The 11,542-nt window shown below is 61.0% G+C and overlaps 1 protein-coding gene across 1 annotated transcript; it reads right to left on the bottom strand.

The window, feature by feature from the left end:
* Nucleotides 1-6,170: 6,170 nt before the first annotated feature.
* Nucleotides 6,171-10,492, bottom strand: IRAK1 (interleukin 1 receptor associated kinase 1). The gene is made up of 14 exons (XM_055121569.1): nucleotides 10,196-10,492; nucleotides 9,952-10,119; nucleotides 9,723-9,851; nucleotides 9,546-9,631; nucleotides 9,266-9,454; nucleotides 9,109-9,173; nucleotides 8,919-9,033; nucleotides 8,721-8,839; nucleotides 8,439-8,646; nucleotides 8,301-8,366; nucleotides 7,940-8,176; nucleotides 7,252-7,510; nucleotides 6,901-7,044; nucleotides 6,171-6,824 (listed from the first exon to the last, which is right to left on the bottom strand). The coding sequence occupies exons 1-14, from the start codon at nucleotides 10,329-10,331 to the stop codon at nucleotides 6,763-6,765; spliced, it is 1,983 nt and encodes a 660-aa protein (XP_054977544.1). The 5' UTR covers nucleotides 10,332-10,492; the 3' UTR covers nucleotides 6,171-6,762.
* Between the last annotated feature and the right edge of the window lie 1,050 nt (nucleotides 10,493-11,542).

The following is an 11,542-nucleotide window of genomic DNA, read 5'->3' as shown; positions in this document are numbered from 1 at the left end:
AACAGTGAGCTGGTGCCCCGGTGTGGTGGGGGTGTCACTGTTTTCGGACTTTCTGTGGGGGATGAAGAGGTGGCACTGCAGCCTGGAGAGGTTCACAGTGACAAGTGTGCAAGGAAATGCAGATGTAAATGGCACAGTGTGGCACTCACATCATTTGGGGGCCACTCGGATGATGCCTGAGGCAGACAGGCACCCTCCCCGTGCCTTGTTCCTTCTGCTCCCGCTCCGAGCTCCGGCCAGAGCCAGCTAGTTCCATGTCTGAAAGTGCTGGCGCCAGTGCAAAGTTCCAGCTGTGAGAGCCCGGGACAGGAAGGGGAGTGAGACCCTAATACCCCTCCCTGCCAGCTCCAACTACCCTGTGGACTTCCTGTCCCTACAGCAGCTGGCTTGGCTTAGCCCCTAACTGGAGATGAAATTCTTCTGCTTGGTTCGAGTGGCTGGTTTAGGGGGGCCACACCTGGCAGTGCTCAGGGGCTACTCCTAGTTCAGTGGTTGGAAGTCACTCATAGAGGTGCCTGGGGACCCTGCGGTGCCAGGGATCAAACTTGGGGCCTTGCACGTGCAAGGCAAGCGTTCTGCCACTGAGCCACTGCTTACGGGTTCATGTGCTGATTTAGGTTTCAAAGGCTCATTCCCCCTGTCACTGGTGCGGAGACGGGAAGGGGCGGCTCCCAAGTGGTGCTTAGTGGGCTTGGGGGCCCCCTTCCAGCAATTCAATGCCAAGGTCCAGGGCGGCCAGGAACTATTGGGTGCCCACCGGCCTGCGAGACCATAGGGAGCCTCCAGGGGGAGCACGTGGCACGGGGGGTGGGGGGAGATGGGCCAGATGCTAGGCCAGCGCCAGAACCCTGGTAGAGCCATCCTGTCCAGGTCCTCCCGTGCTGTTGCAAGCTCTCTTCCGCTTGGGCTCGAACGTGAGCAAAGCAGAGTGTTCCCAGACCTCTGCCAGGCGGCGGTGGGGAGCGGAGGCACAGGGGGCCACGGGCTGCAGCTCCGCGGGTGTCTGTGTTCACGCATCCCGCAAAGCTCTGCAGTGTGTAGGAGGAGAGCGGATGAAGACCCGGATCCCACGGCCTGTCCCCGCCAGGCGGGATGACAGTTCCCACTGCTTTGCAGTTGCTATGGCAATGCCAGGCCCAGAATAGCTAAGACAATGGCGGGAAGAAACGGGGGCCTTCTCCAGCACAAGCCTAGACTGGTTCTGGGGCCTCTGCGGTTGAGCTGCTGGTGCAGGGAGATGGGAGGGCACCTGGCACAGCGGGCACAGGCCCTGCACGGGTCCGAAGCACCTGGATGAAGCCCACAGAAGCGGCATCTTTGGAGAAGAGGCTCTGCACCTGGCCCCCCGCAAATGAGCTGGTGGCAGCCGTGGCAGCGGAACATGCAAATGCGTACCCCTCACCTCTGTGCATGAGCCAGGAGGAGAAGACGAGAGGCTGCCCACCGCTCTGGAAGCTTCCAGCCAGCCCAACCAACCATTCCCACAATCTCCCTCCCTGCTGCTACCTGCCTGTGATTGGCAGGTGGGCAGTGAAGGCGGCTGCGGGACCAGGTACTGAGCCACTTCCTGGCGGGGGGGGCGCTTGTTTGTTTCATGGCCACCTGCATCATCCGCCTGGGGACCGTGGGACAGCGAGACAGAAGCCATCTGTCCTTGGTTTTGCTCTGCTCCCCGCCCCAATCAGTTCTCTTTCCTTTCCCCAGGCAGCTCTGTAGACCTGAGAAGCAAGACCAGATGCAGAAGTGCTGCTGGGAGTGGCTCTCCCCCTTTCCTCCCGTGTCTGAGTGCCCCCTCCCCCAGAGTCTAAAACAGAACCAACAGCCTGGCAGAACTGACTCCGCTTCCAAAAGGGCTCGCTTGGGAAGAGCAGAAGCCAGGCACCAAAATTCTGCCTGGCCCTGTTCCCGAAGGTGCGGGGGGCCACAGGACAGGAGGGCAGGGTCACTCGGGGGGCTCGAGCACAAGGCTCCGTGCAAAAGGGGTGGTGCACCAGGGCCCTGGCCTGCTGGGGTTAGAACTCGATAGACTAGGGCCAGGGTAGAGCACATGTGCAAGGGAAACAATGCCCCTCACACCCCATCCACAGCCCCCAGGTTCTATCCCTGCCCCATATACTTTGCAGCTGTAAGAGGCTCAGGTTGTATCTCTGGCACAGCCTGATCCCTGATCCCAACTGGGTACGTGCTGCCAAGCTGGATAATCAGTAAGACGAGAAGAGATGAGGGCCGGAGAGCTGGTACAGCAGGCAGGGCATTTTCGTTGCACATGGCTGACCAGGATTAAATCCCGGTAGCCCGCATAGTTCCCCAAGCATCTCGTGGAGTGATGATCCCTGAGTGAACAGCTCTGGTGTGACAAAACCCCACACTCCTGTGTGCCAAGGGGCTTCAGTGGCTTCAGTGGTGCAAGTGATAGAAGCAGGTTTGGTCGTAGGCAAGTGCCTTCACCCCTGTACTATCTCTCCAGGTCTTTTTAAAGTATGTTTCGGTTTTGAGCCATACCCAGAGGTGCTCAGGGGCTTGGGGGCCTCTATGAGATGCCAGGGGTTGAACCTGGATCATCTGTGCAAGCAAGATCCTTATCTGCTGTACCATCACTTTGATTCTTATTTTTCTTTTCTTTTTTTTTTTTTTTTTTTGCTTTTTGGGTCACACCTGGCGATGCACAGTGGTTACTCCTGGCTCTGCACTCAGGAATCACCCCTGGCCGTGCTCAGGGGACCATATGGGATGCTGGGATTTGAACCCGGGTCGGCCGCGTGCAAGGCAAACGCCCTCCCCGCTGTGCTATCGCTCCAGCCCCCATCTTTTCTTTTTTTTTTTATTTTTTTATTTTTTGCTTTTTGGGTCACACCCAGCAATGCACAGGGGTTACTCCTGGCTCATGCACTCAGGAATCACCCCTGGCGGTGCTCAGGGGACCATATGGGATGCTGGGATTTGAACCAGGGTCGGCCGCGTGCAAGGCAAACGCCCTACCCGCTGTGCTATCACTCCAGCCCCTATTTTTCTTTTCTTTTATCTTTTTTTTTTTTTTTGCTTTTTGGGTCACACCTGGCGATGCACAGGGGTTACTCCTGGCTTTGCACTCAGGAATTACTCCTAATGGTGCTCAGGGGACTATATGGGATGCTGGGAATCAAACCTGGGTCAGTCATGTGAAAGGCAAACGCCCTACCCACTGTGCTATTGCTCCAGCCCCTTATTTATTTTTTTTTATGTTGGAGCAGTGCTCAGGGCCACTGCATGCCACTAAGCGCTCTGGTCTTGTTCATAAATTCTCTCTCCAAGTCCAGAGGGACAGCAGCTCCACATTAGAAGGCCTGGGGAGGGAACGCAGGAAGGGGTGTGCACACGAGTGGGAGTTTCGGGATGATTCCAGCTCCCAGCCTGGCCTCCCATGCTCCCTCGAAGTAGTATCACCATGTTACCTCCAGTTTGGTCCAGGTAACTGGAACTGGTCATCCTGGTGTGTGTGGGTCAGGAAGGGTCATACCGGAGCAGGAAACCCAGTGAGCAGGCCAGACTGGGGCCAGGCTCTGGGTTCTGTGCCCCGTAGCCAGATAGGGCGGCTGTCCGCACCACAATAAGCAAAACACAAAGCAAAGGAACCCCGACAGCTTCTCTGGGGAGGGGGAGGCTTGCGAGGCCCTGGCAGCTAAGGGGGGGGGGCGCATAGGCCCTCAAGATTTGGCTGTTCCCGAAGAAGCTCAGTGTGGTCCCCAGTGCTACAATGTGTGGTCACCTTGATGCTGGCTACCAGCAACTCCTGCCCGCACAGCAGCACGAGTGTGTGAGCCTTATGAGTGAAGGGCAGAGCCCCAGCATGTGCGCGTGAATGGAGCCGTGGGGAAGACTCGGGCCACAGTGGCGGCAGGGCAGGAAGAGATGAAAAGAATCATTCGAATGTACGGCCAAACCAACAGGAAAGGCGAACAGGGATGCTTGCCTTGCAGGTGGCTGACCCGGGTTTGATCCCCAGTAGAGAGTCCCCTGAGCACTGTCAGGAGTCATTCCTGAGCACAGAACCAGGAGCAAGCCCTGAGCACTATCGGGGGTGGCTTCCAAACCCAAACTATACTTCTGAAAAGGAAATTACCGGGTGGGCTCTGTGCCCTGAGGTTGGAGCCCAGGGGTCTTGGGAAGTGGAGGAGCGGCTTGAGTGGTGAGGGGAAACAGCCAGTTCGGGCCACGAAGGCGTTCGTGTTCTAGCCTCAATGCTTTCTGAGTGGCAAGTGGTGGAAAGCTCACAGGCTCAGCCTGTGGACGGGGCGGAAGGCCAGAGAGTGCAGAGGCGGGGCAAATAGTAAAGGCCGATGCTATAAGATGGCAGGATGCGAGGCAAGCTGGCAGCCCGGAGGAGAAAAATGGCAAGCTGGTGCTCTTCCATGCAACGGTGGTGGGCAAGAGCTAAGCAGCAGCGGTCTGGCATGCCCGTCCCTGCAGAGACACTGTAAGGGGACAGAATGGGACAGGTCACAGCACGATACCAGGAAGACTGAGCAGGCAGGGCACAAGCCTGTCATGCGAGGCCCAGGTTCGATCCCCAGCCCCATGATGGGAGGAACCCTGGGTGCCACGGGTGTGGCTCTCCGACCAACTGAGCAGCCAACCAGCCAAGAAAAGGAGCTGGGAAAGAAGGAACACATTAAACCCCAAATCAGTTGGTTTAGGGGCCGCAGTGATATGTATAGCGGGTAGGATGCTTGCCTTGCATGTAGCTGACCCGGGTTCCATCCCCAGCACCCCATATGGTCCCCCAAGCCCGCCAAGAGTGATCCGTGAGAGGACAGCCAGGAGCTAGCCCTGACCATCGCTGGGTGTGCCCGACACCACCAAAAACGTTGGATTAAATACAGGCAAAGACAAAGAAACACAAACAATAGAGACAGGAAGAAATCCCAAACCCGGTTCTTTGAAATGGTTAATCCCATGACTGAACATCTAGCCTGGGTGGTCCAGAATGAGGACCGAGAGGTGGGACATTCCGACAGGCGGGCAGGCAGCTTAGTCACTTTATGCCACTCAGATGAAACTGAAAAATGGGCATAAGAAGCAGCAAACTGAATGGCTGGACACAGAGAGACAAGACCTGCGGGGTCAGGGCCACACTCCGGCGGCAGAGGGCTGGCTCTGGAAGCGTGAGGCTCCAAGTCTGACTCGTGGCACCGCCACCCTTGCCAAGTGCCATCCCAGGCTCCACTACAGCACATCCACTGGCCGCAGAAACAGAAGGGAAAATGAAAGTGAAGGAAAAAAAAGAAAATGGAATTGTCATGAAAAACTTTCCCGCCAAGAGCATTCCACTGGCCGGTGGTCCCCCGGGAGGCCACGCCACACAGAGTGAAGCTGGTGAGGAACCTCCCAGCTTAGGGACGGAAGCTCCACTCCCTCATACAGACGCGCGGACACGCCCAACAGCCAGTGAGCAGAATCTGCAAATAAGAACAACACACCATCACCTGACACGGTTTTCACTGGAGGAATGCAAAACTGCTGCCGCAAACCCACAAGCAATTGGTGTGATTTAGCACAGCAACAGGCCAATCCTTCAGCTGGTGGAAAGTGAGACTGGGGCAAGAATGTCTGCACTTGCCATTTCTACTCAATCCTCTGATAAAGGCCCTCGCCACTGCTGTAAGGCAAGAAACAGGGCTTGGAAAGGAATTGCATTCGCAAAATATATGCGTCTAGGTTTAGACTGGCCCACCGAGTAACACCGCCGAAGGCCAATAATTTACAGAGCTCAAGTGAACTTCAAGGTACTAACAAGGAAAGTCAGGACGACAGTTCTAGGAACAGAGCACACGCCCAGCACCACCAGAAAGACGAGAAGATGAAATGCAGAAGCCATACGTCCCTAGCACATCCCAGGCCAGCGGCACAGTGACCAGTCTGGTGTGTGTGTGGCAACTTCCTGCAAGAGGAAATAGCCCTGAGGATTTGGGGTGGGGATTCGTCAACACTAGCGCAGGCTGGAGAGAGTTTGGTGGGCTGAGTTGCAGGCTCTGCATGCAAGGGACCCAAGAGTCCACTCCCAACACTGCTGAGAGCAACCCGAGCACAGTACCAGGAGCAGCCTGAAACCATGCACGCACGCACACACGCACGCATGCCCCTACACCCCTGGGATGCAAAGCCCTGGGAAAGCTTCAAGCTGACAAGGAATGCCACAAGTGCAGCCAGAGGTAGGGATGTAAGTGTTTATTCCTCCCGACAACGGGGCCTGCCCTATGCCGAGCTCCACGGGCACCTGTTCAAGGCCATGGTCCCGTTTCCTTTCTCCTGGAAACGCTTCCCCGCCCTCTCCACCTGCTCCTTCTCCTTCGCTGGTCTTCTTGCTGGATGCTAATAGCTGGAGCTCAGCTCCCACTTCACAGGGAGGTGCCCCTCTGTTGGCATCAGTGCCAGGCCAGCCTCAGGCAAGGGAGCCCACCTGGTGTGGGGACATTCTGGTCCAATGGAGGGGGGGCAACACTGCTGGACTCTGGAGATCCTTGGAACTTCTACGTCGTGCCAGGGCACAGGCATGCCACACCTCACTTCTCCCAGTGACCAGCTGAGGGAGGGCTGGGTGGTACCTACTGTGGGCTCTCAGGGCTTGCCACGCCCTAGACCCCCGCCCCCTCAACGTGCATCTCCTGCAGGTGGAGATCCAGGCGGGACTTCAAGCTGCCGCCCTTTGTGCCCCCCTGGGCCGTGAGAACTGCCAACCATGAGAACTTTGACTTCCGGGTTCGGAGGCTCTGCCCAAGGCCCAGATCAGCTCTGGAACTCATCACTCTCCTCGGGCCGCTGGCCGCTCCGGTGCTCCAGGCCCAGGCCTAGAGAAGGACAGGGTGGCTGGCACCACAGGCTCCCCACCCAGGCCGCACTGTCCCGGGAGGGGCAGCTGGGTACCTGGCAGAGAAGTGGACGAGAGGAGCTGCAGGCTGTCCAGGAGGCCGTCCTCGTACAGGGCCAGTTTGTGCAGCATCTTCTGCCGGGCGGGGTTGATGACAATTCGGGGTGGCTGGGAGGATGCGGAGCTGCCTGGGAGGGAGCCTGGGGGGAGGGGCGCCTCAGCTCAAGGGGGTTGCCCTCCCCACCTGCACCCCACAGCCTTCCCACAGCCACCTGGGGTGCAGCTAGTGAGATGGCGGTCCTGGGCACGCTTCCAAGGCTGAGCAAGTGGCCTGCCCAAGGATGCGGCCTTCAACTTCCTCACAGCTCACAGAGATGGCGTGAGCTGCCCAAGGCTGACCCAGCTACCTTCCACAGCTCTGATGGTGCCCCCTGGCGTCCGCCTGGCTGGCCAAGGGGTGACTGGGCTGTCGGAGCTGTCCTCACTCTCCTCTGGCTGGTTGGGGCCCTTCTGGAGCGGCGCTGCGGCCGGACTCTGCCACAGCCTGGCACTGCTTAGGGTGCTGCCCTCAGTAGACACATAGGAGTCCTCCTGGGGGGAAGGGGGGCCGCGGAGGGCAGGCTCCGGCTCCAGCATCGCCTGCAGCTTCTCCAGCTGCTCATAGACCTTTGGAAGAGAGAGGGCGCTCTGGCTGGGACCCCAAACCCCCAATGCTGCCACCTCACTCTGCCCGACTCGCAAAGTTCAGGCCCAAGAATGCTTGTGCGAGGCCACGGCAACGGGGAGTTGTGTGTGGGGGCTAGGGGGACCCAACGGATAAAGGCCAAGCAACACACACTTACAAAGGGACTCTCAGGGGTACGGAGGATGCTTGCCTTGCATGTGGCCAGCCCGGGTTCGGTCCCCGGCATCCCATAGGGCCCCCCAAGTCCTGCCAGAGGTAATCCCTGAGCATTGTGGGCTGTTAGCCCCTCCTCCAGAAAAACAAAAAAAACCCCACAAACTGGACTGCCGCTGCGTGTCGCTGTCACCCTGCTCCTCACAGCTGGCCCCTGCCCAGCGGAGCCCAGAATGGTCTCCCCTGCTGAGGGTTACCTGGGTCATGGGAGGTCTCCTCTTGGCCCGGCGGTGCAGGCAGCGGCAGGCCAGCTGGCCTAGTGCCAAGCCCAGCTCAGGCGGGCATGGCCCTGGCCTGGGGTCCACGTGCTTCCTGTAGATCCGGGAGGCGATGGAGGCAGCCCAAGAGTCAGCAGCCGTGCCCACCTGCAGCGCGGTTTTGGGGCTGGAGAGGGCCACCCCGGCCTCCTCGGCCTCCTCCTCAACCAGGTCTTTCTGTGGGACAGAGCCAGGAGCGTGGCCCTGAGGTGCGGGGTGTCTGGAGAGGCCAGCCGGGGAGGGCCCTGGGAGGCCATGGCACCCCGCCACCCACCCGGCCCCGTCGCCCCGGGAGGCTCACCAGGTACTTGGAGCTGCTGCCCTGTGTGCTCACGGCCCTCTGGCCAGCCAGCGACTCCAGCACCACCTGCACAGAGGCTGCCTCGGAAGGTGCCCGGGAGCACGGGGGGTGTGGCCACCCTCCCACACGCCTGCTCACCACGCCGAAGCTGAAGGTGTCCGTGTCCACGGCCAGGCGGCCAGTCTTCACATAGTCCTCAGGGAGGTAGGCCAGGGTGCCGCGGACAGAGCGCGTACGGGCCACTGTGCTGCTCTGGCTGGGGGTGGCCCCTACAAAGCGGCTGAGACGGGCCAGGCCGAAGTCGCCCAGCTTGGGCCTCAGTCTGTCATCCAGGAGGACATTGGAACTGGGAAAGGGAAGCCCGTGGTGTCAGCTCACCCGGCCCTGATGGCTGTCATTGGCGGGAGCCCCCGCCCTCACCTCTTGACGTCTCCGTGGATGAGGCTGGGCCGGTCCTGATGCAGAAACTGAATGGCGCGGGCGGTCCCCAGGAGGATGCACAGGCGCTGGGGCCACGAGAGAGGGGGCCAGGCCCGGGTCTGCAGCGGCAGAGGGAGCCACTGGAGCCCACTTCTCAAGCTGAGAGGCTAGGGAGGGGTGCTCCCCCCACAGACGTACCTGGCAGTGGAGTCGGTCCTCTAGAGAACCGTTGGGCAGGAAGCCGTACACCAGGCAGTACAGGCCACCCTGGGCACAGTAGCCGGCAAAGTCCACAATGTTAGGGTGACGAAACCTGCTTCAAAAAGCGGGGCCTCAGTGCTCCGCCACTCCGCAGCCTGGCCGCACGGCGGGCGTTCCGGGGGCTCACCGTGACAGCTGCTCCACCTCCGTCAGGAAGCTCTGCTTGACTGCGCCCCACTCCAGGTCGGCCTCCTGAACCCCCCTCCCCGGGATACGGGGGGCAGTGAGGCTCCACGGGAGGGCCTCCTGCCCGGGAGCCTGCAGCACCCCCGGGGAGCACCCACCTCCTTTAGCCGCTTCACCGCATACAGTGTGTTCCTGAGCACCGCCCGGTACACGCACCCGAAGCCACCCTCCCCGATCTTGACCTCGTCCGAGAAGTTGCGGGTGCCTTGGGAAATCTCCTGGACGGGCCAGCAGAAGGGGGAGGGCTGCGCCCCGGGCAGGACTGAGTCGGGCCTGTCTGGGCTGGGCTGGAGATAGAGACCCCAGAGTCAGGGTGCGCTGGGCACGCCTGGGCTTCCTGCTCATCTCTGAGTTGCAAAGGGGGCAGTGCCTACCCACCTTGGTGAGTGAAGGGTCTGGGCATGGTGGTGGGGGCGCCGGGCTGGGGCCGGTGCCAGGCTCTGGCTCAGAGCAGATCTGGGGGCCTGGAAAAGTTTCACAGAGAGACCAGTGCGGGTGTGGGGGGGTTGGGCAAGAATGGGCATGTCACCCGGCCCCTGATCCTTGGCCCCTTACCTGGGGACAGGAGAGTGCAGGCAGGGGACAGCACCTTCTGGCTGTGGACCTCGGTCTCTGCCGGGCCACCAATGCTGGTAGACGTGGGGGCAGTGGAGCTGGGGGACAGCAGGGGAGTCGGAGGGTGCCCTGGGACAGCAAGGAAGCAAGAGGAGGGTTAGGTGCAGGGCGGAGGGGGGGTGGAGGGGGGCAGGCACCGCGGGGTCCGGGCCCCGGGCATGTCGCTCACAGGCGGTGATGATGTCCCGCGCGCGCAGCAGCTGCAGGTGCGTGAGGATGCGCAGGAGGTCGGCCACGCGGGCGTTGCGGTTGATCCACGGCCACAGGACACTGGCCGTGCGCTGGCCCGAGCGCTCGCACAGGCGCAGCTCCGTCTGGTCGCGCACGATCAGGGCGGCTGCGGGGCGCGCGGGCGTCAGGTCTGGAGCCGGCCGCGAGACCCCCGCCCCGCCCCGCGGCCCGCTGCCACCCACCGAACTGGCACCAGTCGGCGGGCTCCAGGGCGTCCATCACTTTGTAGAAGCGGCACATGACCCAGGGCGGCACCTCGTACAAGAAGTGCTGGGCGCCGGGGGCATCCGGGGTCCCCGGGCCCGGGCCCCCAGCCATGGCCGCCGCCGCGCCACCGGCCCGGGGCCTGTCGGGGCCGCCCGGGTCCGCAGACTCTGACTCACTTCCCCTTCGGGCCGGCCGCGTGCGACGCCCGCTGGGGCGGAAGGGGCGGTGCCCGCGGTCGCCGCGGCGCTCGGCCACACGGGGGCGCCGTGTCCCCGATCTGTGCGTGGCCCGCCAGCCCGGCGCCTTCCTGGAGGAGGGGCTGCAGCACGGTCCCGCCCCCCCGCTCGCACGCACGCACGCGTGGGTGGCCCTGGGGACCGTGTGGGCAGCTGCGTTGGGCCGGGGAGGTCGTGAGGCGCCGTCAGATGGGTGGCCTGGCGGGGTCGCGCGCGCTCACTGCAGGCGTGGAGACAAACGTCACTGCTCTTCCCAGCTGTCCTTCGGTGCTCTGGCCTCTGCTTCACATTCTCCCTCCCTCCCTGCATGGGCCAGTCTTGCCCCCCCCCATTTTCCCCGGGGCAGTCAGCCGCCAATCCTGGTCCGTCACTTCTGACCGCCCCCACCCGTGTATCTTCCAGCTCCCTCCAAGCTTGCAGGCCCAGGATTCTCTTGGTCCTCACCTGACCAAAGGCGTGGGACCCCAGCCCGCGTTCTTGGCGCCCCCCAAACCTGCTTCCTGCAGCAGCCCCCGCCCTGTGTGGTCATCCAGGTACCCCAATGTTTGATTTTTCCAATTTAAAACTTTGGAGGAGGCTGATTTGGGCCACACCTGGCGGTGCTGTAGAGTTACTCCTGGCTCTGTGCTTAGGGATCATTCCTGGCAGTGCTCCCGGAAGTATATGGGAAGCAGGAGATCAAACCCCCATTTGGCAGCACAAGGCAAGCGCCCTCCCCGCCCCTCTCATTAAAAGCTATTTAAGCCTTTACTTTTGGCTATTTTTGATTAGACCCAGTGATGCTCAGGGGTTGCTCCTGGCTCTGCACTCAGGAATTACTCCTGGCAGTGCTCAGAGGACCATATGGGATGCTGGGAATCAAACCTGGGTAGGCCGAGTGCAAGGCAAACGCCTTCCCCGCTGTGTTATCACTCCGGCCCCACTTTTTAAGCTTTGAATCCTTGAATTGGCAGAGTTGGCTCCTTGACCCTCTCCGATCAAGGCTGAATTTGGAGCCCCCCAGGCGGAAGCTCTCTCTCTCCTCTCCCCTCTCTTCTCTCTTCTCTCTCTCTCTCTCTCTCTCTCTCTCTCTCGCTCTCTGCTGCC

This window comes from Sorex araneus, chromosome X (assembly GCF_027595985.1).
Source record: "Sorex araneus isolate mSorAra2 chromosome X, mSorAra2.pri, whole genome shotgun sequence".
Classification (NCBI taxonomy): Eukaryota; Metazoa; Chordata; class Mammalia; order Eulipotyphla; family Soricidae; genus Sorex; species Sorex araneus.
The sequence above is the reverse complement of the archived record's forward strand: the minus strand, read 5'-3'. Positions and strand labels throughout refer to the sequence as shown.

Excerpts from the sequence above, each read along its gene's own strand:
- IRAK1 (XM_055121569.1), bottom strand. The coding sequence starts at position 10,331 with ATGGCTGGGGGCCCGGGCCCGGGGACCCCGGATGCCCCCGGCGCCCAG. Across the intron at positions 8,177-8,300 it reads GCAGCAGCTCCAAGTACCTG|AAAGACCTGGTTGAGGAGGA; the intron begins GTGAGCCTCCCG and ends TCTGTCCCACAG. Across the intron at positions 7,511-7,939 it reads GGAGACCTCCCATGACCCAG|GTCTATGAGCAGCTGGAGAA; the intron begins GTAACCCTCAGC and ends TCTCTTCCAAAG.